A 27,992-nucleotide genomic window follows, 5' to 3' on the forward strand; every position below is an offset into this window, starting at 1 on the left:
CGCAGTTTTGGGGCCTGCTGTGTTTTCAACGGAGGGAGAGTGGTGAAGAAAAATGGCGTCTGCAGGCGACCCAGAGCGGGACACCGGCCATTCAGTTTGAGCTTTCCGCTCACAAATAGAGACTGGGGGTTGGTGGGGACCTATCTGGAACCGTCGCCAGATCTGTTGGCCTTTTCTTCCCCGTTTTTCTCCGGTGTGCGTCGCTCGTTCAAGCAGCGAGATTGAAGCGGAACAGAAGATACTCTCTCCCACAATGAGAGGGAGAAGAGGAAGGCCGCCCAAACAAGCAGCAGTGATGCGGGAAGGTTCACCCGGGCCAGTCCGTGGCTCTCGAGGCGGCAGGAGTAGAGGGATGCGTGGACGGGGAAGGGGCAGAGGAAGGGGTCGGGGACGGGGTGCAAGTGGCGGCGTTTGTGGCACTGGCTCTGTGGAGGTAGATACAGAAATCTCCGGTCGAGAGAACTTTCATTCGTCCCGGGGCCGCAGGAAAGTTGGAGCCTCCACCACCGCCGCTACCGCTGCATCGCGGGGCAGAGGAGGCAGAGGTAGAGGCAGGGGGTCTAGAGGCGGCCGCGGCAGTAGAGGCGGAGTGAGGCGGCCTCAAACCAAGGTGGTCTACGACGACAACAGCGACGAGGAGGATGATAATTTAAGCTACAGATCAGACGAAGATGAACTCCTGAACGACAACCCTTCGTCTGATCTTGAAGAAGAGGAGGCCTTGGGAAACGACTCTGACTATGTGGAGGAACTACCAGATGATGATGATGCCAGCTACTGTACCGAGAGTAGTTTTAGAAGCCACAGCACACTCGGGAGCACCCCAGGTAAGTTCGTTTGCAGGTGCACGCACTTTAGGAAACCGGGTTTTGCAGTACTTAAAGTGTGCATTATATTTTTAGCTCAGTACAGAAACCAAGCCGCATTGTTCAAAATGGAGCTTGCACTCAGAAACAGGCCTTTGTTTACCCCGTGCTCCTGGTCGCTGGTTTGCAGATCTGCTCCACGCTTTAACCGGCTCTCGTGCTTTTGACTTTTGAAGGATCAGCACATTTCTGTTATTAATTTGTAATTAATAATTTTTTTTGTTCGTGCTCTCGTGCACGGTATTACCACGCGCGCTGCCTTGGATTTCTTTTCATACGCACCGAGAAATAGGATGCACGAAAAGCGTTTGTTACTTTATATTCATTCATTCACCTTTTCCCCAAAAATGTGTGCGTATTAATGAAACTTTGTACAAAGAGAGACGCTGTAGCCAAACACGTGTTTTGTAAATATTGTCTCCAGTTTGTAGCGGATTTATCGGGCATTGTTGTGCTTTTTCCACGTGAAGTGCAGTAAGTGTTCGTAGTAAAAGAGCAGTTTAAAGATTTTTATGCACAGTCGGTAGACCTTACTCAGGCTTTTTACAGGTCATTTGCACAAGACATATTTTCGTTCATATTGCTGCCAAATGAGTTTGACAGGCGTTTGTTTTGAAGAGAACCGCTCTTTCTTTCACTTGTTGCAAACAGCAGCTCATTACGTAGTCGACGTTACCATAGTAACCACTCATGTTTATCAATTAAGGGCTTTGAATTCATCTCTTTTCCACTTAATGATCACTTTAATAAAGTTGTGCGCGCAAAAATTAGTTGACACTCCTGTTATGCAATGCAATGCATTAGAAACAGTATGCCAACTACTGGAAGTAATTCTAGATAGGATTAGGAGGACTCAGGAGTGCATTCCAGTATGTCCAACAGCACAAGCTTGTGCTTATACAGATCTCTGAAAAGAAATAATAGAATTTGGATTTTATTCTTTTACATATAAATATTTTTTCCACTTTTGTCTGCAGTGGTCAGGATTCATTTTTCAAAGGATACACCCATAATTTTCGACTTTCTATTAATCTGTTTACTTTTGCTATAGATGTGTGAACATGGCAGCATTGTGTGCCTACCCTGAATGTGCTTTCAAAGGACTAATAGCAACAGACAAGCATCATTCAGTCCACTGGCTGACACATATTGTAAATTCAAACACATTGCATATGCCAGTCCACCATTTGTGAACTCAATCCCTGTGTTTGATGCTCAGTTAAACCTCCTGCCTGCCGTTGTTGGATCATTTAATTGTTTTATTGCTGTAGTCTCTGTTTACCCATCACCTCTAAACCACAGTACAATATCAGGCCAACCATACATACAGCTGCTAAAAAGTGACTAGCTCACTTACACTGATTGTACAGTATGACAGGCAATGCTGATAATCGAGTTATTTATTTGGGTTTTGAAAGAAAACCTCATGTCAAACTTAAGAGCCTGTGAGATCTGCACACACTATTGTGTATTCATGTAATGCAAATGTTATAAAAACGGTGTACTTAAAGTAATACTATACTGATTATACATATTTAATACATCCAGTGGGATAAAAACAATGACTTGCAAATAATTTAAAGCCTACATATAAAAAATAGTCTTAAAAAAATCATATCATACTTGCCTGTTTTTAATCACATGTTTGAAAGGCGGAAGTTGGGGCAAAGAAAGACTGGAAAATGCCTGGAGGAAAAAGGAGTTTGTAGAACATCTCACAACTAATGATGTTAATGTTTGTAACATGGGTGGATATAAAGCATCCCCAGGAGACTGAGTCTTTGCTGATTAAATATAGGGAGGGTTTGAGCACTCTGCAAGACTGTATGGACAAAATAGTAAAGAATTTGTGCATAATTAAATTCAAATACTCGAGGAATCTGGTGAAATCTCTGTATGCCGTGGATGAGGCCAAAAAGCAATAGGAGTGGCCATGACGGCGAAATGCATTTTTAAAGAAACCAAAAAAAGAGATGATTTTAGTGTAGAAATGATTGAATGGTCTCAGAAACACTTGTGAACATCAGTGTGATCTTGAACATAGTTTGTCACTGGAGCCCAAAAGTTAAAACTCTACTATGTAAAGAAGGAAAAAAACCCAACCCTCAATAACAATAACCTGACCTGAAGTCATTTAAGAGTGAGGGGAAGTGGAAAACGGGTTTGATCTGTCAAAATCTGAATTTCTTCATAGGAAATCATGACTAAAGAATTGGGGAATTATCAATTTTGGTATTAGTGCGCAATGCAAATGTTCATCCATCCATCCAACCATCTTTCTGTGCCTTTGTCTGTCATCTATCTATCTATCTATTACTAGAAGGCAGTGCTGAAAAACCTGCCTACAGTCTGGGTCTGTCACCAAATAAGAGGAGCTTTATGAGATGAAAAAAGCAACAAAGGAACAGCTTAACTCTTATGTATATGCAGCAAAGTGGAAAAGTATTTGGCTTCCAAAACTACAACAGTCTGTCTCCCCAGTTCCCCAAACACTCACCACATGCCGTTAAAAGAAGAGGTGATACAATCCTTTGAGAAACGGTCCCGTGTGCCAACTTTGTTGAAATGCAGGCTTAAAATTTTAAATGAGTATATTTTTAAAATGATAAAGAAGAAATACACATTGTCAGCTATATATTTGTATTAGTGCTACATTCAAACAAATATAGATTTTTTAAAAATATGTTTAAATCCTACATCCTGCTTTTTCTTACATTTTACACAGTGTCATGTTTATTTAGTTATTCTTTCAGATGGGTCTGTAGGCAGAGATTGTCCAGAATGAATACCCAGGTTTAGTACATGCAGCTTATGCTGCAACACCTGCACACATTTCCTCAACAGTAACAAAAGCAGGCTTATAAATCAACTTGGAGCATTTAGTGTGTTTATCCTAAGACAAGGATATTTTTGTCAGCCTTTAAGATCACTTCCCCAGCTCTTCACACTTGGTTACAAATAGCCCAGCTCACATCCGTACTAGCTTGTGATTCCTCAAAATTCCTCACATCTCCTGTTTCTATTTGTAAGGGGAGGGTGCAAAGTTCTATTACTGTTGTGTTATTGCATCCGTTTTTTTTATTAGAGGAGATTATTGGGCTTGGAGCTCGCCAGTTGCACTCATAGCACTTAAAAGATGCTTCTTGTGGGTTCTCCTGTAGCGGAAATTATAAGAAGGAATCTCCACAGATTGCTCTGGGTTTGCCAAGGGCATCTCTCTGTGGCTGTGTTACTGCAGACAGTTTATTCTTGCAAAATTACAGAGCAAAGTCAATAAGACCTTAAGGGTGTTGCTACATTAAGGTATAAGGATGTAATGACTAACGGTAAACTGCATACAGTGTAGCTCGTTACAGTTTGGTGTCGTGTTTGTCTGTAATGTGTTTTTTTTTGTGATTTTGGCTTTTTCACCACATCTCTCCTGACTTTTTTTTCCTTTTTTTCTTGCATAGGCCGGAAAAAGACTCGGACACTGCAACCACGGTCACCTATTCATGAGGCAAAGGACATTCCTTCCTTGGAGCTTCCCAAGTCCTCTGAGGACCTCCTTGTTCCTACCTCACAGCTCCTCAACGTGTCTGCCGTCTACGAGGTGCTCCGCAACTTTGGCACAGTTTTACGGCTCTCTCCGTTCCGTTTTGAGGATTTCTGTGCAGCTTTGGCCAGCCAAGAGCAATGCACGCTGTTGGCAGAGACCCACGTCTCCTTGCTCAAAGCTATTCTCAGAGAAGAGGACACTTCTAACACCACATTTGGTCCCACTGACGTGAAGGACTCCGTTAACTCCACTCTGTATTTTGTGGATGGTATGACTTGGCCGGAGGTGGTGCGGGCGTACTGTGAGAGTGACCCAGAGTACCGGCACATTTTACCTTTCCAGGAAAATGAGGATTACCCTTACGGACCATTGGATAGCAAAATTAAAGTTCTTCAGTTTTTGGTGGACCAGTTCCTGGCAACCAACATTGCCCGAGAGGAGCTTATGTCAGAGGGGGTGGTAGCGTACGACGACCACTGCAGGGTGTGCCATCGCCTTGGTGACCTGCTGTGCTGTGAGACATGTTCAGCTGTATACCATCTGGAGTGTGTCAAGCCGCCACTGCAGGAAGTACCAGAGGACGAGTGGCAGTGCGAGGTGTGTGTGGCACACAAGGTACCCGGTGTGGCGGACAGCATCCCAGAAGTGCAGAAGAGCAGACCATTTATTCGTCAACTACCGATTGGCTACGACCGACACCACCGTAAATACTGGTTTTTGAATCGCCGCGTTATCGTGTAAGTTCACATTGTTTCATGTTATGCTGTTGCACAGGATTGAACAGTGACACGTGGCTTCATTTTGTAAGCTGATGTACGTTGATAATATGAAATTTATTTCTTTAGTTATTTCTCAAAGTTTCCAAAAGACACAGCAGTTTTGACACAGTTTGACATTTCTTCTGAGGGGGGTTCATACATTGCGAAACTGAGACCGAAATCACGATTTCCATTTTCTTATACTGTAATACCTATCTAGAGTCAAGCAAACTCTATCGCTTAGTCAAAGTGTGCTGTTCTGGTGAAATCGGTAATGTTTAAAGATCAGAAAAAACATCAGAGTAATAGAGTTGTTTTTTTTTTCATGGTCCAATAATGACTTAATAATCAGGCTTTCCATAAAATACCTTTTTAACATTTTCTTTTTTTTAATAAGCCTCTCAAAAAACTGATCTGAGCTGAAACCGTGGCTCAAAACCTGAGATATGAATCATACTGTAAACTACTAATACAAAACAAAGACACAGGTGCCAGACGTTTGTGGTTTATCTCAACGAAAGAGCATTTGTTTGTTCGACTAGTGTTCTTTAAAGCACTTTAATCCACTCTAAGGCAGAGTCTCCAACTTGGTGTCGTATCAAAGTGGGAGTGTTGATGAGTGTCACAAACCATATGCACATAGACTTATAAAGAACATCACAGGGAAGCACAATATGCCCATTAATCCCTTAATGTGCTTTCTGTACAGTTTTTCTTCTTAGTACGATATGTACTCTAACTACTATGTCGTGTTTTGGGGTCTGTTTGGTTAATCACGGCCACTTATGAACAGATTGGCATCAGTGATTGACATCATCTTTGTTCCAGCCTGTAGGTGTTAATCTTTAAAAAAAAAGACCTACACTATATTCAACATGCACTTAACTCGGCTGATTTAAAAACAGAATATTGTCACAAGTTTATTCCTGAGCATGACTGAGAGTATAGCATAACCACAGAATCATTCACAAACTCTAGATTGGGTTGTCAAACATAAGGCCCGGGGGCCCTAATCGGCCCAGCAAAGACTCCAATGCGGTCCAGTGGACAGCTTTAGAAAATGTGAAGAAGTGCATAGATTTTGAACTTTTAACTCTCTAAGTTTTACAGCTTTTCCAATTGAGAAATACCCCCACCGCTCATTGCAATCAGTACTAAACCAAAGTACACGGACATTTTCTTTGAATCAATGAAAACTTTATATTCTAAATTTATAATTGCAGGACAGTCTGAGCAATGAAATACCAGAAGCTTCTCTATAACTTTTTTTTTTTTTAAATGTCATGTGCAATAAATTGAAGTGCTCATATAATGCTTTTTACCTTTTTTCCCCTTTGGTTAAGGGCGCTATAACTTTCTTTTGTGTCTTTGCAAAATCATTGTAGAAACTAAAACTACAAAAAGTCAGATCAAAAGAGGTTAGTCTTTCCTACAGAAGACCCTGCTTTTGAAATGGCTCGTATTGCAGTCCAGTTTTCTTCAGTGAGTTATCTATGTGATTATGTGCTGCATTTGCACAGTGCCTCGCTTTGCATCTAGTTTAGCACAACTCACACACAGAAACAAGGCGCTTCCTCTTAGGCCACATTTTTTAATGACTTGGTAGAGCACAATACATCTTCTGTGGTCGGCTGCAAGACAGAACACAAGAGTTTTCATGCACTTCTGGCATCCACGAAACCGAGGATCTAATGGGTAATTTTTATTTTTATGGCAATGTCTTCATATCAATAGGACATACTGGCATGTTAGGTGGCTAAGTTGGCTAGCATTAACATAACTGTTGATTACTTGCCCACAGGCAGCACCTGTGTCAAAACAATGATGCTCAGGTGCCCTTAAGGAGCCACAGAGGAAGAAGTAAGCAGGAACACGTCAACCAGAGAGCATAAAATGTCAAAGAAACTTGTAGCAACTACAGGCAAAGTAGATTAGCAACTTTTCCCAACTGCGATTAAAGCAGCCATGATAACACTGATTGCCATATGAAAGGGTGGCGAATACATTAGTAGATTATCTAGATTACTGGAAAGTAGAGCAGGGCGATATGACCTAAGACACATAAGGCACACGGGATTATAAGGGGCACTGTCGATTTTCAGAAAAATCAAAGAATTGATTTTAAGTGTGCCGTATTTTCCAAAAAACACGGTAATAACGACGGCCCACCAGCATGCTCTACCAAAAATAGTGCTTTGTTGTGTATCTGACGGAGGAAAGCTAAACCAGTTCCACACCACTGAAGTTGCAGATTTTTACAAACCAGTTCTGGTTCATCTGTTTCATTCAACGATCTGCGTTCGCGCAGATGTAAACAAAGGCACTGCGCATGCACGTTTTACCCATATTCTATGGCAGTATTTCATTTTCTTATCGTTGCCCAACATTATACTGGTATTACCGTGAACGGTATGGTATGGGCCAGCCCTACTGGAAAGTCCACTAATGACCCACCAAACGTGACACGATTGAAATTCTTTGTTTGTTTGTATTTTTCAAGAGCTCTAATGAGCTAATATGAGGACAAACATATGTGCTTTATCAGTAATAAAACATGTAAACTTTTTCAGACAGAGTCAACAGCAAATAACATGTCTGAACCTGGAAATAATCTGGACATTTTAAAAAGGTCTTCAGGTTACAACCAGGCTTTGTTCCCACTCAGTTCAGCCCAGATCAGTGTCACGGTTATGAGTACTGGTCAAATGCCTTTGATATTAACATTCAGGTTGAAACATCCAAAAAGCACAGCCAAGCATAGTCAAACAGACATAAAACAATTTTTGTTCAGTGCAACAAGGTTTGCGAAACAGATAATTCACCAGCAGGACTAACAGTCAGCAATTTCCGTATTCTTTCTATCCACACTGCACAATCATATTGTGGAAATGATTGGACAGTATACTTTTCTGCTGCAGATAATTTGTAATTGAAGTGGTGATTTACAGTTTTTAACACTGTATCATAGGGCTGTGCCATATGACCAAAATCTCATATCAGACATCTATCGTCCGATAACGATATAAATCACAAAAACTTTCTGTAAATTCTGTGAGTCTCGGGCAGCTCGACTTGCGTGAAGTGTTTCCAGCTGGGCGTCGTGTACCTGGAGTCGAGTGTTTTAACCGATGCATGAAACAATACATTTTTAGTCATAAGTTGTAACGGCCTTCTTTGTGAGTATTTATTACACGGCGTGCTGCGGGGAAAAGCCTGTTCTAACGTTTGAGTCTAAGGTTTATTTTTTAGCACCTGACGGCTCTTTTTTGCTTCTCATCCGTAAATACTCGGCATACTCTTTCACGTGATTCAGTTTATTTTGAAAAGTCTCAACAGGATCTTTGAGCTTTATTGTGAAAGTTTTATGTGGAAAATAAACAAGCGGAAACGCGTTGTTGCTAACAACAAAGCATAAAAACAGTCGCTTGTCCGTCCGTAGTGTGGTTATATTAAATATAAGAGAAAGACAGAACTTTAAGAAATTAATATAGCCACTACAGTGACCATCAGAACAATGAAAAAATATTGCCGTAAACAGTTTATTTTGCGACACCACGAAACAAACGATAGCGTAAAATGAAACGATAGATGTTTTTTATATCGTCATCCGATATATATCGTTATATCGAACAGCCCTACTGTATCATAACTTGGTTTCATGCATATGAGTACATATCTGCATGTTGGAATAGACCGTCTTTTTATTAAACCAGACTACATCTCCATTATAGTTTTAACATAACCTTACTATCAGCAGTATTGGTCCCATATGCTAGCAACTGATATTAGTATTGAGCAGCCACAGATGGTGTGTATGTGCACCCGCTGGATCAGCAGCAGCAGACAGTGTGCAACATAAATCATAAAGGAGCGTGAATGACCTAAACAAAAGGAGATTTAGGAGTTTAGGTGGCCTGAGGTTTGTCATTGCTACATTTCACTTTTTTTGCTTCCTCTGCTCCACCCTGATCATCAAATCAGCCAACAGCAGGTGCTGAGCAACCAGTCTTTGGACTACCTTTTAAAAGCTCTGTTCACTTACAAGAAGTGCACAAGCTGTGTGTGTGCAATGGGGGGAAATAAAGTTTTGTGCGCACAGATGGCCTGGAGGGATGCTGAATAGACACTACTGTTACATGGCCTGAGGCTTCACATTCCCTTGGCAGGAACTCTGTAGCTGCTGCAAAATGAAGTCAAGTGTCCATGTGAAGTGAAGTTGTTCCATTATCATGTAAAGATTAAGATATTTCCAGTTTTGTTTTTTAACATTTAGAGAAAGCAAAAGGATTTATAAACCTTTTATTTAAAATGAACAGATAAGCACCGTCATATCATGTCAAAGATGTACTTGAAGCAAAAAAACATGGGCTCTGCCTTTGGGGAAACATATTAAAGTACAAAATTTCCATACAAAACATGTAATCTCTGTAATCACTTGTTATTGAGAAAGTTGTTGCTAAGAGACCCGTGAGGCCTAAGCCAGCTGTGATACTCTAGTACATGTACTGTAGCTCAAATATTAATATGCATTAATATGTGTTTGTACATCACAGTATTTCAAGGAAATTTCTGATAATATAGAAAAAAACTGAACAGTGTTTAATCAGTGATTGCAGCTTGCATTCAGCAGCACTTATCAGGGCCAAAAAATGAGGGTATTTTCTATACGTATTTTCCAATGAGCTTCTGTCATTGATGACTGCTACCTAATTCAAAGTGTGAAGCTATTGCCACATGATGCTAGCAGCAGCATTATATGGCAATGGCAGTGACACAGCAGAAATCAAATGTTAGTGCAAAAGTAGCTTAGGTGGCGTTTTATACCTTTTAATACTTAATTAAAGTTTTCATCAGCCTCTATTGTTTTTGTCACATAATAACATTGAATGTGAAGGATATTTTCTATTCGGGATGCTGTAATTTGTGTCTAGCTCTTTAATCAGCTGCTTTTCCACCGCGTAACCGCATCAGTAGTTTCCATCTACCGTTTGCTCGTCCTGTCACATGGAGCGCAACTAGTGAGTGCTCCAGCAACACTTGGTTGAGTCATTTGTTTACTTTTGGGTCCCTCATCACCAGCTGCTAATATCTCCTTGCGTGCCTTTGTAGCCTGGTTCTACTTGATGGTGTGTTTTTTGAGTTTGATGTTTCTAATTTGCAAATTTTGCAAAGCTTTGTTGGAGGATAATGAAGTTGGCCCCCTTTTTATTCAGTTGCCATCAGATGCGGACACGAGGCGCTCGCTGTCAAACACGTCTGGGTTTGTCTCCTTGTTGTGTGCACGGGGGAGCGTGAACACAGGGCATCTATATCGGTGATATCGTGATGTGACAGTTTTATATCATGTAAAAAGTTTAGACTATTTTTTTACCACAGGCAATACAATATGACACAGCCCTAATCTAATGTATATCAAATGGGCTTCCAGAATTTTATATATAGGTATACGAGTTCAGTAAATGCAGATAAGAACCAAAAACACGTCTAACAGTCCCTCTGATAGACATGTCAGACCTGTACCTGCTTATTGTTAAGGAATTTATATGCACCGGTAGTTCACTTAAATAAATAAAAAAAGACTCATTTGAATCAAAACAGAAGATAGAACTAGGCTTTATCATTTCTGACAAGGCTCACTTTGTTCATTTTTTTAGTCAGTCAAGCATACACTTTGAAGATTATGCATTTATTGCTGATCATTCATTCTATAAAGTGAGTCTGACAGTACCACAAAGAGTACCACTAAGTCTTAAGCTGCTACGCCTCGCAGTTTTTCTTGACACCCATTAATGTGTTACAACCTTAAGTTTAATATTCAAACCACAGTGGCAGGGACATGTGCAACCTAACGAGAGGGCCACTGTCCAAAGATCATTTCCAGAATCCAGGTAAAAATCCTAATCCTTGGTTTAAATCAAAGTTCTCTCCAAAGACTTAGGTGGACATGATTGGCTGTGCGTGTGGTTGCCTGGATACAAAGCATGTCACTTTAACTTAAAACTGGATCCTGCTTTGCACTCTGAAAGGTGTGACTGGAAGCGGCGATGCATATCTCTACTCTTTTGATTCTCCTTTCAGGATGTCGGTCTGCTCACTGCTAGTTTTAATCTCTCATGTTGTCTTCACTCTTCAAAGTTACGAAAAACTTCACAGCCGATTATGTTTTTGCTTAGTTCACACAGTTAGTAAAGTTTTGACAGCGATGTTATTTATTTATTTTATGTTGAAAGTTATATAATTACTCTGAAAATCACTGACGAGATAAGATGGCCCATGACAGAAAGCCTCCGTCCTCTACTGTGAAAGCTAGCGTCACAATCATAGCTACATTTGTCTGAATGAGCCAAAGCTGCAGTCAGGTCCTCAAGTTATCTTTCTAAATGCAGAGCTACAATAGAGCCGCAGCGTTGGGTGTGCCAACTCACACTGTGGTCACCACCAGCGGTCGTTTGCGACATAATATATCATGCCGCGCTGCAAACGCTGTATGTCACTTTGCATGTTTTGCACAGCCTGTTTTATGGATCTGAGGAAATGGAAGCGTAACCACACTCTTCAGGGACCTTGTACAGTTCGATATGAAAAATAAAATGAAAAGAATAAATCTCCTGACAAGGAAAAACACAAGCCAAATTAAATCACATAAAGTCCAACAAAGGAATACAGACAGCAGAGTCTGTATTATTTAGAGCATGTCTGCCAGCAACTCTTCCTTCTTCCCCTTAATTCTTTCTTTTTTTATCTAATTTCCCATGTCTCCCCTACAGTGAAGAGGATGGTGAGCTGGAGGACAAAGCCATCTGGTACTACAGCACCAAGGTAATGCGCCTCATCTTTTCTTGTTGCCTCTGTTGTAGGCTCTTCACCAAATCACATTTAATCATTTTGGATCATCTCTTTTATTACAAACCTTCTTTCTAATGAAATGCTTCCAGGCATTCCCTCTTTTTTTTTTTTTTTTTTTTTTTTTGCCAGTAAGCCTGTCATAACTTTGAGCTCATGAAGTGGAGTGATCATTTACTGAATGCTCCCTGAACATCTCTCTCAGGTGCAGCTAGCTGAGCTGATAGATAGCTTGGATAAGGAGTACTGGGAGGCTGACCTGTATGCAGCCCTTCAGGAAATAAGGGACGAAGTGCACACGCATATGGACATCACCGAGGACCTAACCAACAAGGCCCGTGGCAGCAACAAATGTTTCCTCACTGCTGCAAATGGTAAAGAGATTATCATTTTTTCTCCTCCTCATAAAATATGCTCTGACAGTCTCAGATACTCTCTGTTGCTGAGTTTAATCATGCTTGAAAGAAGAATGATCTCTTTTAAACTCAAAGTAATTTTTTCCCCTTTCTCTTCCTGCCTCTCTTTCCTCATTCCTGCCTGCGTTCTCGCCAGTACTCATGAATGCCACCCAGTCATAGATGGCTTGGCCATAGGAATCAACTCAGCTATTATGTAACGTTACGCTGGTCCCAGTCTGGAGCATGTCCAGCACTTGAGCTTCTCTCTCTCCTTATCCCTTTCTTTCTGCCTATAGAGTATCTCCCAGTGTCTTTTGTTTGTTTCAGGGCGTTTTGTGTGTCTGAAAATTAAGAGCGTTTGACCACATATCAGCTCATTTATTATAGCATTTTGTTTGCTCTTGCAGTGGAAGTTGGTAAGAATAATACACTGGAAAATATATGCTAGATTAGTCTTGCATTAGTCATGGTTCATAATGATCTTTTCTCTGTTTTCTTTACACTGGGTTTTCTTCTGCCTTAAAACAGCCACTTCAGCTCCTTTAACTTTAAGGCCAACTTTCCTCTGATTGGCTGCTCCTTGTAAACAGAGGGTTTGAATTAAAATTTAAATCTAGTTTATGTATTGCTACATAACTCTCTTATGTTTTGGATTACAGATATTTAAGTCTTAATGTGATAATACGCAGTACAGAATTGGCATACCTTTGTCTTCTCCCCTCTACAAGTTTCATATCTGGTTGGGAGGTGGAGACACGACATTTGTCAGCAGCTCTGGCATTTTCAAAGCAGTTCTGTTTAAACAAAAAAGAAATTTTAGGACAGAAAAGAAACAAAAATATGGAGTTAAAAGAATAATTGTAATTCCCTTTTTGTGTGTGTCAATAAAGGCATTTCCTCAGTGTTTGCATGGTCTTCTGTTTGGACTGCTTGGAGCAAGATTTCCCAATTTGGGTAAAATGAGAATAAACACAAATGGCAGATAATGATGTGCAAGATGACACACATGTGTTCACAAAAAGTCAGAGTTGATGTACTAAACAAATGTCAAATTGGCCACAAAATCTTCCATCAAAGCCTACAAGCTACCTCTGCAAACATAGATTTGGCAGCGTCAGCAATAAAAACAGATGTCAGTCATTTGCATTTTTGGTGTTTCTTTTCCCTTGACCTGTTTTTTATGTTTTGTTTTGCTTTTGTCTTGCTGCACTGGGATTTTAGCCCTTGTTTTTTTTATCAGAATTGTAGTGTTTTGGAGAGATGGAAGTCTCACCTGAACAGTCTTTCTACTGCCTTGTTTGAATTCTTCCTGGTTATTGATACAGTAGGACAATGTATGAATCAATAGTCATGCCATTTTTTTTTTTATTAATTTTTCTGTATTTCAGTTACAGCAGCACAGGGAGAGGTTTTACGTTGACCAGTTTTACATTCACCTGTCGTCAGACCACCAAAGATTCCTGTTTCTGTTTAAAAATAAAGTCCAATCTTGTCATATAATGTACTCACATGGCTCATTTTTCATTATCATTCCTATTATTTCGGTCATCATTTCTATCAATCCATCTACTACTTGTTGATTTACTCTAATAATTAAATAAAGTCTTCATCAGTTTTCTGACGGACATTTAGATGATCATATACTGAGAACATCTCAACCACCAACATAAACATACAAAGAGGAAATGTGTTTTAACTTTTTTTTTTTTTTTTTCCCATTTCCCAGTCCTTCAAATTTTCTTGTACCTTCTCTTGGCTCAGCCCTGAATTTGACTTTTTCTTTCGTTTATTTCACTTTACGTCTTCCTCTTTTATCCAGAGGAGATCCTGGAACGATTGCGGGCTAAGAAGGAGGAGGAGCTGGAAGAGGTGAAGAGACGGGCTGCTGAGGAGGCCCTGAAAGCGCAGATGGAGAAGGAGAAAAGAGAGGTGGATGTGGAGAAGGAAGACGAAGATGTCAAGTTGAAGGATGAAGGACAGCAGGAGGCCAAGATAAAGGAAGCGGCAAAGGAAGAGGGGGAGCAGCGGACAAAAGAAGAAGAAGCTACAAAGAAAAAAGTGGATGGTGCGAAAGCTGGAGGTAATTATGTTTCTTAATTTTTTTTAAAACCCATAAAAATATGACCAAATATATGCTACAAAGTAATAATCATAGGAAAACAAAACATGTATGCAGCCGTCTTATTCTGCTTTTGAGCCTTGAACAAACGACATCACTGCAATCCTGTGATTAGTTATTGATTGATGAATCAATTTCACACGTGTTTGACCTATTAAAATGCTGTGAGCATTTCAAGACTCAAGCCACAGGCTGGCAATCACAAAAGGACATATGCCTATTCACATCAACGTCTTGTTGGGACTATGCTGCCCTCTGTGATAAAGAGGCATTTAAAAAGAGCAATAGCACTTTTATTGCACGTACTCTAAGAAAGACAATACACAAACGTGCCCAATCATCACTTCCCCTCTCCAGTGTCTCCAAGTAACCAATGCATTATCAACATATTTACAATGTTGCTGCTGTTCATCTGTAGTCGGTGAAGCTCCTCCCACTGGCCAAGAAGGCAATAGTAGCATCTCAGATGGATCCCTGCTTCCAGCACCCTCTTCTCCAACGCAAACCGTCACTGCAAGCTCTAGTGTGGCCGCCGAGGCTCCGAAGCCTCCGGCCTCGACCGCAGAGGCTCTGACGGAGGCGTGTTCCCATATGGAGGTCTCTAACAGCAATGAAGGTAGATAGATAATATTTAAGGGAGAAATTGCCCTCGTTAAGCTGCTTTTGGAGATCTGCTTCCCTGCTACAGTTTGCAACTTCACGGGACTGAGTGATGAATCTCATTTTCATTCCAACATTTATTCCCGGTGCTTTGGTGTTCCTCTTTGCATGTTGCTCTCATTCCGTCTACTGGCTTTTGTGTTCAGTGGTGTAGTTACTTCTTGAATATTGGCTTTTGTCTTGAAACTGTTCCAGTCATTTCGTGCTTTAACTCAGTTCCTCACACTTGCTTTCTTTAAAGAGCTAAGAAGCTGATTGTGTTGTGTTGATTCGCAATCACATTGCATTGTCTCTGCAATCAGCACGACTAGAAACGCTCCTTTAACAGCTAAAGGCAGCATTCACATTGTCTGGTTCTTTAAAAAGCTTTTCTTTGGCTGCTTATTTGTAATTGCTTGTTTGCAACTGCTGCCTTTGATTAGACATTGTTCTGTTTATTAATTGCTTTTGTTGGGTTGATAGCTCAGTTACGATGTGCATATACTTCTCCAGAAAACTGACTCATCTTCATCATTGATGTCATGTGTGCACAAGCCTCATTGTTGAGCGTTTCTTTCTCTGGAATAGTAGCCTTTAACTTTCAAGTGACCAATCGCTACACCTGAAGTGTTTATGTGCTGCATGCATTAGGCATGGCTTATCAGCAGAGGGAGCCACAGCCCCAACATTTTTCAGAATGGTCAGAAGAAACTTCCTGTCTTTACTGAAACTGAAAGATTTTTTTTAAACTTATATATTAACCCTTCACTTTTTGACCAAGTTTTTAAAGGCTTGGTATTCATTTTTCTAATTTACAATATGTGCTGTTTACTTTTGTGTTGTTGGGTTAAACGATCCATGAAATGTGTCTCGGATTGTTACCCACGGAATAGCACAGTTGAGTCACATTACTCTTAATTAACCTGTCAGCTCTGTTTATGATTAAATTTACATTTATTGTATTTTGCCTGTTCAGCAGAAAACCCGCCATCAAATTCTGTTCCTGTCAGTGGCGATGGCATCCCCAGCCTAAGCCAGCCTCCCCACCCCGTTGAGGAAAACAGTAATAGCAGTACTGGAGCTGGTGTCCCTCCGAGGTGTCCTGAACCCCCAGACTTGGCTGACAAGTCCTCCCAGTCATCCCTGGCAAGCCTTGATGATGCAGGTCTGACAAAACAGCGTTATGTGACTACATTATACTGAATGATGCTATATTATACTACCTCAGAAGATAAACGATCCCAGAAGAAGCTGTTTACTATGTCTTACTAATCCCCACCACACTGTATATTACTGAGTTTATTACTGAGCTGTGTATCACTCCCTCTGCATCTGAGTGAATTGGACATTGCATTACCAGGGGACGGTAAAGACTCCACCAACGGTGAGGGGACAGGTCCCGGTGCTAAGAAGTCATCAGCAACTCGCATGGTGACCCGGCTGAGAAACCCGGACAGCAAGCTGAGCCAGCTGAAAAACCAACAGGTCGCAGCTGCTGTTCATGAAGCCAATAAAGGCTTCAAGGAGGGCAGAGAGGTAAGAAACCACCAATGGATTTGGGCTTTTAGACTATACATGAAAAATTGGTGCCAACTTCCTAACATGGGCGTTCAGACCGGCATTTAGATTCATGACATTACAAGGAACACAAGGATTCCCACAGATTCTTTCAAAAAAGTCTTAAACAGTGTTTTTTTTCCTTAAAAGTATTATTTTTATTTGCGATACTTTGATGCTTATAACTAAGATATATTCTAATGCTTTATCCAATAAATCATATTGTCTATTTTACAGCCAGCAATAGTAAATGTAAGAGAAAAGGGAGGAGGAGCTTGTTTAAGGATATAAGGATTTAAATGAAAGGTTCAGGGAAAGCTTCGTTATTGCCATTAATAATTTTATTGCGACTTTGAAAATGCACAGAGACAACATTGGTTTTGAAAATAAACATACATTATCATCTTCACCTGAACCACCCACTGTAACACTGGATATTACGATATAACCCGGCGGTTGTTCAGACATGTCATACTCATACACGTTTTCATACCTCTTTTTTTTTTTTTTACTTTAGCTAATTTCAAGGCTGCATTGTCAGTGTGGGTAGTTCAATTCAGATTACTTTTATCTATATAGCACCGCTTAAGGCTCTTTAAATTGTCAAGTTAGGACCCTAAACTAATAGAGAGAAAGCTCCGACAATTGGGAAGCACTTAGCAGCAGTGGGAAAGAAAAAGTCCCTTCTTGCAGGAAAAAACCTCTGGCAAAACCAGGGTCAGGGAGGGGCAGGCATTTGCTGTGAACAGTTGGGAGTGATGGGAGGAAGACAATAGGGACACGTTTTCCATTCCAACTGGATTTTCATTCTTTGCTTACTTTTTTAGGTACTGGTAGTAAACGCACAAGGTGACATCACTCGCGTCAGCACACGCAGCAGCAAAGAGGTGGTAATGAAGGGGACCCTCAGCCAATACTTCAAGCTTGGGCAGGAGGGCAAGTACCGCATCTACCATAACCAGTACAGCTCCAACGCCCTGGCCCTCAACAAGCACCAGCACAGAGAGGCAAGTAGCATGACATCTTTATTTCTAACATTTGAATGTTCTTTCATTACTGCATCTGTCTGCCTGGCTCTTTGGTTACGGTATTCTTCTGCTGTTTTTATTTGCATGTGTTTCTACTGTTTTTATGGTAGTGCTAGTCACATTGAAGTTGTCCTCACTTGTGAACATATGTGTCTTTACTTGTTATATGTGGCAGTTTACACCAGTTACTATCCAGATGTGGAATTAAGTTCCAAGTGAAAAATCTCATTCAGTTCTTTGAGTTACTGGGTTCCAATTCCCAACTAAATTCCATTTATCTGTTTGTTTACAGGACCATGACAAGAGGCGGCATCTCTCCCACAAATTCTGCATGACACCAGCAGGAGAGTTTAAGTGGAACGGGTCCATTTATGGCTCCAAGGTTCTGACTATCTCCACATTGAGGCTCACTATCATTCAGCTGGAGAACAATGTTCCAGCACCATTCATGCACCCGAACTGGGCGTCACACAGGTATAAAAGGATATAACAATAATATCTCATGTGCTCCACTGGCTTTGTTTAGTGGGTTTTAGGTTTTATGTCTTAACTTGCTAGTGAGGTTAACACCTTTCAGTAAATCGGTTACTTTTTGGGTCAAAGTAGCATTTTTAACAGATGTAAAAGAAAATCGTGGTCAGACTGTCCGCTTACAAATATTCTGTAGCCTAAATCTGAAAGAACCCAGAGTACAGGAGGAGGTCGAAACATGCTAAAATGTTGTTTTTGTTTATTTTTTTTCTTTCAAGGACCAATTGGATCAAAGCAGTTCAGATGTGCAGTAAGGCCAGAGAGTTTGCACTGGCTCTGGCCATCCTGGAGTGTGCAATCAAACCTGTGGCCATGTTGCCCATCTGGAAGGATTCACTGGGCCATACCAGGTATGAAAATCTTTACATATTTACAGTGCGCACCATGCATGCTGCTATCGCTTCACAAACACAAATAAATTGAGTTTTACAAAAAAATTCAAATACCTTGAAGAGCTCAAACAAGCTTTCAGTGCACGTACATGGGGGGGATGTGCATGCAGTTAACTGGCAGAGCTGATCTTACCCAGATCAGATCAAAAGGCCCACCCTGGCTGTGAGGCATAATATTTAGATTGCAAGTCCACAACCAGCCACCACCCACCCCTGCCTCTACGACTGCTTCAGCAACACAAGGGCTCTTTTGAAGAAGTGATTGTCCAAGATTTCACAAGGTTAAGAGCAGAATGTGTGTATGTGTAAGCCCGAACTGTTAGTAAGTGAGAGAGAAAGTGGCGTTTCAAGGACTTCTATCAGTGTGTATATGTGTGAGGTTTTCATGGAATGGTTTCAAGACTTGCTGTCATCTCCTCATCTTTAATCAGAGTTTGAAAGGAAGAAGGTTTTGTGATCCATCGCCATGTATGATGTTATCACATGCAACAATGATAATATTGTTGATGCAGCATTCTATAAAAACAAAATTTCAGATGCAGATCGCTCAAAAACGACTTCTTTTCTGCTTCTCTTAGCATAAAGATGGAAACATTTAAAATGTACGAGCTGTATGACAATTTAAAATGCATTTCAGGTTAAATCGCATGACATCCATGGAGCGTGAGGAGAAAGAAAAAGTAAAGAAAAGGGAGAAGAAGTTGGAGGATGAGGAGACGTTGCAACAGGCCACCTGGGTCAAATACACCTTTCCAATAAAACATCAGGTAGGCGCCGCACAAATTGCTGCAGTTGAACTGATTAGTTAAACTCTGGCACATGAATTATTGAATGGATGATGGATTTCATATGTAAACCTGGATAAGCTCATCCAGAGATTAGCACATCATTTCAGATTGGACCACGTTTAATGTAAATTTGTACTTAATACTGTGCAGGAAGACCACAGTTAAATGACAAATAGGTAAATGGTAAGATAGGCAATCATGCTTAGATGTACTTGTGAAATGATTGTGCACTAATTTTAATGGTAACTGCAGTGTGTCGGTCTAATCTACATCTGCATTGAAACTTTGGAAAATGAGTCCTTTTAGTGGGAAACACTGAAGTGCATGTTGTGCATACATGCATGAGGGCCGATCAAAGGCTCTTTGATGCAGAAAGTTAAGCTCTGCTGTGAGTCATTTCCCTCAGCAATTAGTGATCGGTGTGCAAATAACTTTGTAACCTTAAAGCTCTTTGTATGATCACCCTCTTAGTTTCCCACCACTTATTTCCCCCCCTTGTGAATATTTTCGCTTTACCTGATTCCTCTTTTCTTGCCTACTTTCTTGTCCTACATGTAGGTGTGGAAGCAGAAAGGAGAGGAGTATCGCGTTACAGGCTACGGGGGCTGGAGCTGGATCAGTAAAACCTATGTGCCACGATTTGTTCCCAGACTTCCAGGAAACACCAACGCCAACTACCGCAAAGAACTGGAAGGTGTGGAACAGGAGGCTTTTATGGCATATACTGTGCTTTTTAGTTATTAGACAGATTTGTACCTCATTCAGTTATTTTTACATGTTATTGTTTGTGTTTATTGGCCAACGGTGAATTAAATTTCTCTGGATTTATGGTGATGTCCTGGGGTATTTAATGTAATTTTCTCAAAAGTTCCCAGTAAATTCAATTATTGATGGTCTGTCCTGCTAATTTGCTCAGTTAATATAATAACAATGTGTGAGCAGCTTAATATAAGGTTGTCCTCTCATTCTGTTTTTCAAAGATGCTAAACTTGGCAAGAAGTGTGCTCTGCTGGACTTGAGTCGACGGCCTAGTGTAGTCACACCAGAAGCTCAGGGAGCTGCTGCAACAAGCAGCGAAGCCACGGAAGAAGACTCCTCTGGCCTCCCCAAGCCACTGACAGATCAACAAACGTCAAATGAGAAGAGGGACGAAGAAAAGAAAGAAGATTTAGATGAAAAGGAGAAGGCGAAAGAGGAATTGCCAACGAAGATGGAAGTGGATTCAACAGACTCGCCGTCAGATGAAGTGCAAAGTATGACTGATTAACATTGCGTTCTGTTGCATGTATTCTATGAGTGGTCATTTACTTTAAACTACTTCAGCTCTAATACTTATGATTCTAATGTAAAGAAACACATTTAATCTGAATTGTTTTCTCTCCAGGTTCCTGTATTCAGGAAGATAAGGATTCCCTGAAAGAGGAGCCAACAGAAAGCCTTCAGCGACCATTTAACTACGACGTAGTGGATGTCAGCAAAGGCTTCCTCACCCGCATTGCTTACAAGAAGAAGGTCAAGTCCTCCAAACTGGACAGTCTACTTGAACGCAGAGTGAAGCAGCACATTATCGAAGAGAGGCAAAGGGAACAGGTGTCAGCCTCCAAACCCCAGGAGCCTAAACAAGTTTCATCCACACCAACCCCTGCTCTAAGCACTCCGGTCCGGCCACGGTCACCACTCAAGCCCCAAGCTCTCACTCAGGCACATCTCACATTGGGTGAAGCTGTGAAAGTGGAGGAGAAACCTTCCACAACTGAAACTCCAGGGCAAGGAGAAGTTGGAGGACAAAAAGTAGAAGGGGAGAGTCGGGATGAGCTCTCTAAAACTACAGATAAGATTGTCACTCCTCTTCCTTCTCCTGTTACAGACTCCACACCCAAAGACAGTAGCAGTACAGGTGAAAATTCACCACAACACCAAACCACCTCCTCGCCCCAGAAATTGGTGGAAAATGAAAGGACTACGGGGCCAAAGGAAGCTAGTTCAGGGCAAGAGGCTGTTAAACTCCCCGAAGTGCAAGAAACAACAGCTAGTTCTTTAGAGCAACAAGCAGACTGTGTAGCATCAGATGTTACGAAGGCTGCGCTTACTGAGAATGAAGGGTCTGAGGAACCCAAATTAAAACTGAATGCTGCAGTGACATTTAGAAGTGGTCTTGACCAAAAAGACAGTCAAGACACAGCTCCTTTAAAACCGATTCCCCAAAACACAGAAGTTTTAGGCTCGGTGCATTTGAGCACAGAGGAAAACGGTATGGGGCCGGAGGATAGTCAAGACAATATGCAAGATATTGGAGATGGTAGGACTGTAACTGGCACTCCCGAGCCAGTTTCTCCTCTCCCTCAGGTAAATGGTAATGATGGTTTTGGGGGTGAAAACATGCTGGGTAACTCTGTGGTGAGCTCAAATAATGGCATGCTCAACAACAGGCCTCAGCCCAAGGTGAACAGTATTGGGAAGGATGAAGATGAACAACGGCTTGCTGTGTCGCTGAAAGACACCACGCAGCAAAAGCCTCTAGTGAACGGGGATCTTGCTTCTTTAAACACTAGCACGGAGGTTAGGGTCAAAGAAAATTGTTTAGCTTCTAAGGTAGAGGCAGAAAGCAAGATTACAAATTCTGACCAAGATTACAAACCTCCACTGAAGAAAACAAAGCTGGAAAATAACGTAGACACACCTGCAGAGCATACTCCGAATGTTCACAACAGCACATCATCTTTTGAGTGCACAGAGACCAAACCCAGTCCTGGCGTCAAGATCATAAGAATGGCTCCCTCTCCTATACCTTCAGCGGAGGAGTCGAGTCTCAGCGACGACTTTGCAGAGGAGAACGGCAGCGGTGGGGCGACAGAACCAGTCAAGACCATCATCACACAGGTAACCACAACCTCCACCACCACTACCACCACAGTACTTTCCACTGAGATGAGGATAGCCAAGGTGCCGTCGACGACATCTGGAGAACCGGTGGTGCCTGTAGTGTCGACAACAGAGAGCAGCGCCGTGTCTACCCTCACAACCATGACCAAAACAACTGTGACCAAAATCTTCTCCCCGGGGCTCGATGGCCAGTCTGAAGACAGCCAGAGTGAAATGGTGACACAAGAGCAGAAAACAACACTTTTAGCTTCTGTGGGCGAGTCAACTACTGACGCCAGCGGTAAAACCTCAGTGTCGTCTGTTACCGTGAGCGAGGAGGACTCGTTGTCAACAAAGGGCCGTGTGCGCCTCCTCAAGTTCTCCCGCACTAAGAAGACCCGCTCGGACACAGCTCTTCCCTCTTACTGCAAGTTTGTCACCAAGAGCAGCCGGAAGAGTATTTTTGTACTTCCGCACGATGACTTAAAGATCCTGGCCAGGCGAGGCGGATTCCGTGAGGTGCCAGTGTTTAGTTACAATGCTAAGCCAGCACTGGATATCTGGCCGTATCCTTCGCCCAGGCCTACGTTTGGCATCACCTGGAGGTAAGGTCCCATTCTCAGTTTGTCTTCCTCACACACGTCTTACTTACTGTCCTCTCTCTCTGAAGTCGGTGTGTTATTAAATTCTGTTATCTGTACTGAGTCTTAGATAAGATCCATATTTCTTTAAGCATGAATAGAAAAAGCAAAAGTGGAAGCAAGTTGATCTTTAAAGCCTAGAAGAGACATTGCCAGCTCATCATCTTCATTATCATTTGTTTCCTTTTCTTGTCTCCGGCGGTGGAAACTACTTAGGAGTTTAATCTTGTTTGATCCTGTTTTTATCAGGGCATCCTGAGCGTAACTTCGTAGGTCTGGTTATTTCCCATGTTCCTTTGATTGGTCATTCAGAATTGGACGTAAGTGTGAATGTGAGCATGAATGGTGATCTGTCGGTCTGCTGTAGGCCTGTGATAGCCAGGCAGCCCCTCCAGGGTATACCCTCCCTCTCACCCTGTGATAGCTGGGATAGTCTCCAGTCCCACCGTGACCCTGAATTGAATAGACTGAAGGAAATTTTAAAAAACAACAACAACATATTGCTTTTAACTGTTAATTAATGGCCATTCAGAGGGAGTATATTTCAAAATATGTAAAATGCGAGGACATCCTCCTTGGTTCATAAGCTGAGTTCCCTGGTTGTATCCCGGGAGGAGATGCAAATTTCTTGAGGCTTACATCAGGTAGGGTGTAAAAATCTGTCAAGTCAAATATGTGGAAATACTTACTGTGTTAACTCCTTTGGATGTGTTCTGAGTGCTCCGATGGTTTCAATGTCGTCTTACAGCAAGACGTTTCTTGGTTCAAAGGCAGTTGGAGGCTTTCTTTAGAGTTTATGATCGCCCACAGTTAAAAAACATGTGCTTGTTATGTTAACTGGTGATTCTACCTGCTGTGAGTAAAAGAGCAGGCCAAAGGAGCTGTCTTTTTTCAGATTTTGGAGCAGCATAATCATGGAATTAGAATTACATTAAATGGCTTTTGAACGTCATGGTATAACCAAGGTTATCCACTTTTATCAGATATTGTGAGGTTCCGCTTCATATCATATTGTGTCCAGCAGCACTGCAATAAAAATGTTCTTAATGAGTTCTTTTTACTGGACTTCTCATTTCTCTTGAAATGTAATATCCAGGAAATCAGCTCAAAAATGCAGCATTTCACAGCGTAAACTCTCTGTAACCACACTTTCTTTTCCTAAGAAGAAAACTTAAGTAATGATAGCCAGAGCGCAAGTGTGACACAGTGCGTAATCATCTCTGTATTGCTCTGTGGTTCTTGTAGGATTATACAAAAGCAGTTTTTGTGTTTCTTCTAAGTTTTATAAGCGCTCGCTTCTCATCCTTCCCCTTTAAACAGTTTCCCAGCTTTGGCAGAGCGCCATGTCCTGGTGATTTATTGTTCGTTATGTCTTCATTCTTCCTGTCTGCCGTTCGTGGCTTTGGCCTCGGGTGATGCTGTAGCTCTGACTCTGGTGTCACACGGGGACCTCTGGTTATTTTGACCCGACCTCAGAGGTCCAAAGGAGACATGAATCATTCGGTGGTCTGAGAGGTGTCACGATGTTCGCTTTGCGCGCTGACCAAGCCCTGCAACCCAGGCATATTTTTCCACCTGCGGTTACACATGGGAAAGGGAATATCCACCAGACCCCGTACACATAATAAGCCCTGTGACGATTGTGTTTTTTCAGATGTTTAAGATGCCGTTAATGACGATATCCAAATGCTAACCTCATTGTCATAGCAGTCATAACGATATAAGGAAGGGATTTTTCCTTCTTTTGGAAATTATTTATTGATGGATGAGATGTTGTTGTCTATTTCTAGACTGAGAAGAGTCTGTTATGTTCAGAATTGTTTACTTGCTTGATTTGCCTTGTAGAAATAAATAGCCCTGCAGGGATCTGTTCTGTTTCTTTAGTGGAAACAGGCGTGAAGTGTCAACAATCATCACCAACAACTCTCGTTTGTTTTTATTCTGCCGCTTCCAGACCCATGATCGTGTTTTCTGTAACTCTGAGTCAGTCATTTCAGTGACACCTTAAGTGCTGTCAGTAGTGTTTCTAAGCCTGATTCAAATATTAATTTGCACTATACAACAACGAGACAGGGAGCACAGTGGTGCTGTGAAAGGAGGAAAAAGGCTCCTGGTTCATGAGGCCTGTCTGTGTGCATTATTTCTTTGGAATAATGTGGTAGATAATTTAATGTAATCGGTATCTATCTGTCCAGGTATCGACTGCAGACAGTTAAGTCTATGGCTGGAGTGAGCCTCATGCTGAGGCTCCTGTGGGCCTGTCTGAGATGGGACGACATGGCCGTGAAACCGTCCGCTGCTGTCGGCACCACGCGTACAGGTAGACCTTCAACAGTTCCAATAATCATTTACAGTTTTCATCTATTTTCTGTGAGGAATGGCAACAAACTCCTACAGAGGTGTTATGCTAAATAAGTGCTTCCAGCTACAGCTTGGATTATAAATGTTATTTTTATTTATTTATTTTTCATTTTGAGGTAAGTCCAGATTTTTTTCAGGATTTTATTTCAATTGGGTTTTTTTTACTAACTTGTAATGCAGCGGTCTCCAACCTTTTTTGCGCCACGGACCGGTTTATGCCCGACAATATTTTCACGGACCGGCCTTTAAGGTGTCGCGGATAAATACAACAAAATAAAACTAGTACCGGTACCGAAAAAAAAAAGAAGATTTATTCATAACACACGTGAAACGACCCAGAAAAACCGAGTAAACGACAAAAACGATAACAAAATAACGCTAAAAACCCTGAAAACCATATATTTCACACCCGAACCTCAACTCTCGCGGCCCGGTACCAAACTACTCACGGACCGGTACTGGTCCGTGGCCCGGGGGTTGGGGACCGCTGTTGTAAGGCATGGTAATCTTTCCGGTCAGCAACTGCTGTCTTCCCAAAAATTCCAACTTGTAGTGTCTTTGCTTCTCGATGTCCTCTCTCTCTATACTTATCCCTGTGCTGGCCCAACAGAATAATAGAGAAAACATGTGCAAAACATTTTTGGGCATCACTGTTTTTATGTTGGAGTGCGTTTCCTCCATCTTTTCGGGCTTTCCTCCTCATCACCATACCAACCCAGCCCTATCCCCACTCATTGCTACAGAGACATCAGATACTGAAATCACCACCACCGAGATCATCAAGCGCCGCGATGTGGGACCATACGGCATCCGCTCAGAGTACTGCATACGCAAAATCATCTGCCCCCTTGGAGTGCCAGAAACTCCAAAAGGTAAAACAGACTTTTCTTTTTTCACATTTATTAAAAAACAAACAAAACAAAATCGTCTCATGTCGTTTCTCACCATCAAACACAAAGTGAAACTATTACATTGCTAACTCTTTGTTAATAACAGAAATATGCAAACCTGTTTTGAACTTTTAAACTGTATAAATAAAACCATACTATAAATGTTTAAATACAGTTTTTCCTTTCTTCTGTTTGGTTTCCCTGCAATAGTTGGTTGTTGCTCAGTATTTCAGCATTGGATATGCTGTCTTTGTATTATTTATTGCTAAATATTGGTTTTAAAGGATGTGCAGTCTGTTTTAATTTATATTTTACACTCCGTACAAGTTATTATTGTAACCAGGCTGTAAAACTGACACATTTACATGGGCCCCGTTTCTGTCCAATACCAAATGTAATTACAAATTGTCGTCAATCATTTGTTCATCTTTCTGCCAGAAACCCACACCCCACAGAGGAAGGGTCTGCGATCCAGTGCCTTGCGCCCCAAGAAGCCCGAGCCTGCCAAGCAGACTGGCCCAGTGGTGATTGAGACCTGGGTAGCCGAGGAGGAGCTGGACCTCTGGGAGATTAGAGCCTTCTCAGAAAGGTCAGAGTCACAAATTTAAGCGGAATATGTTTGCGCGTCCTGTGTAGGACTAATTATATTAGTCAGTATAGAAACATGCCATACTGAGAGCCAGATATTGTTCCAGAAGATTTCTTTTCAGAAGAAGAATTTTCTGACTCAGCTAGAAGTAAATCGTCGGGTTAGATTTGTGCGAGATATGCTGGAAGGTCTAAAAGTTGATTTCACTGGAGGTTTTTTTCTTTTAGTATTTAACTCCGTCACTCTAGACATCCTACTTGCATATTACTTAAGAATTTGACAAATTCATCAATAAATTTCTAATAATCTTTTAATTGTTCTTTTTATCTTTTAACCTTTTTCACATATTCTCATTTCACAGGGTGGAGAAAGAGAAAGCTCAGGCAGCTGAGCAGGCCAAGGTGAGCGAGGTTCAGTTTTTTAAGTCTGTTTTTTCATTTTTATCAATTTATTTTATTTTATTGTATTTATTTATTCAATCGTTGATTTATTTTTCAAACTTACGGTAAAACTTTTGTCTTTGTGAGAGTGGAAAAAAAAAAAAGGACATCTGTGGTCCCACCTGGATAAAAAGATAAACAAGTCCAGGTCACGGTATTTTATTGTTTTGGGGCTTTTTAAAAAATAAATAAGTTAATGTTGTGATCAACTTGTTTATTGTTTCAGAAACGTCTTGAGCAGAAACCAGGCTCAGTCACAACCCCAGCAGGAAGTCCTGCAACACCTGCTGCCACACCCAAAGTGATCGTTGGCTCACTGTCAGGCCAGGGCACCCCCGGCACCAAGGTGGTCCTGTCCACCAAGATGGGGACCCCTGTCACATTCCAGCAGAACAAAAACTTCCAGCAGTCGTTTGCTACCTGGGTGAAGCAGGGTCAAAGCACACAAGGTACTTTACAGTGTAACTAATAATCAGCATTTGGAGTATTTTTATATATTTTTTATAATATCCTGAATACTAAATAAAGTTGTAGGACCTATCAGAACAATGCTTAAGATCTATATATATCAACAGGTGCTGGTACCAGGAAGTGGATTTGTTTTAGAGCTATGTGAAGAAAAAGAAATAATTAAAAATTTAAAATCAATTTACAGTCTAACTATTCTAGTCATGGATTAGTAATTTGTTTACTGAACACAAACTGAACCAGTTGCTCACAATTGCTTTGATTTACTGCATTTGCAAGGGAGA

The 27,992-nt window shown here is 41.3% G+C and overlaps 1 protein-coding gene across 6 annotated transcripts in view; it reads left to right on the top strand.

Annotated features, from left to right (window-relative positions):
- The window catches only part of LOC102303614 (nucleosome-remodeling factor subunit BPTF), a 54,120-nt gene continuing 26,128 nt past the window's right edge, over nt 1–27,992 (top strand). For 2 of the 6 annotated variants that reach the window (XM_005942751.3, XM_005942754.3), the window contains exons 1-20: nt 2–827; nt 4,319–5,141; nt 11,930–11,981; nt 12,211–12,379; nt 14,223–14,483; nt 14,941–15,138; nt 16,138–16,326; nt 16,522–16,697; nt 17,546–17,725; nt 18,039–18,220; nt 18,496–18,627; nt 19,307–19,436; nt 20,016–20,151; nt 20,438–20,710; nt 20,842–22,924; nt 25,156–25,280; nt 26,041–26,193; nt 26,650–26,800; nt 27,162–27,201; nt 27,467–27,689. In XM_005942751.3, coding sequence (XP_005942813.1) covers nt 254–827; nt 4,319–5,141; nt 11,930–11,981; nt 12,211–12,379; nt 14,223–14,483; nt 14,941–15,138; nt 16,138–16,326; nt 16,522–16,697; nt 17,546–17,725; nt 18,039–18,220; nt 18,496–18,627; nt 19,307–19,436; nt 20,016–20,151; nt 20,438–20,710; nt 20,842–22,924; nt 25,156–25,280; nt 26,041–26,193; nt 26,650–26,800; nt 27,162–27,201; nt 27,467–27,689 — 6,250 coding nt within the window. In that variant the 5' untranslated portion in view covers nt 2–253. Of the gene's footprint in view, nt 828–4,318; nt 5,142–11,929; nt 11,982–12,210; nt 12,380–14,222; nt 14,484–14,940; nt 15,139–16,137; nt 16,327–16,521; nt 16,698–17,545; nt 17,726–18,038; nt 18,221–18,495; nt 18,628–19,306; nt 19,437–20,015; nt 20,152–20,437; nt 20,711–20,841; nt 22,925–25,155; nt 25,281–26,040; nt 26,194–26,649; nt 26,801–27,161; nt 27,202–27,466; nt 27,690–27,992 lie in introns of all 6 variants that reach the window. The other 4 variants (XM_005942752.3, XM_005942753.3, XM_005942755.3 and 1 more) reach the window with 4 other exon arrangements.

The sequence above is a fragment of the Haplochromis burtoni genome, unplaced genomic scaffold (assembly GCF_018398535.1).
Source record: "Haplochromis burtoni strain Fernald_Lab_line unplaced genomic scaffold, NCSU_Asbu1 Contig_348, whole genome shotgun sequence".
In the NCBI taxonomy this organism is placed as follows: Eukaryota; Metazoa; Chordata; class Actinopteri; order Cichliformes; family Cichlidae; genus Haplochromis; species Haplochromis burtoni.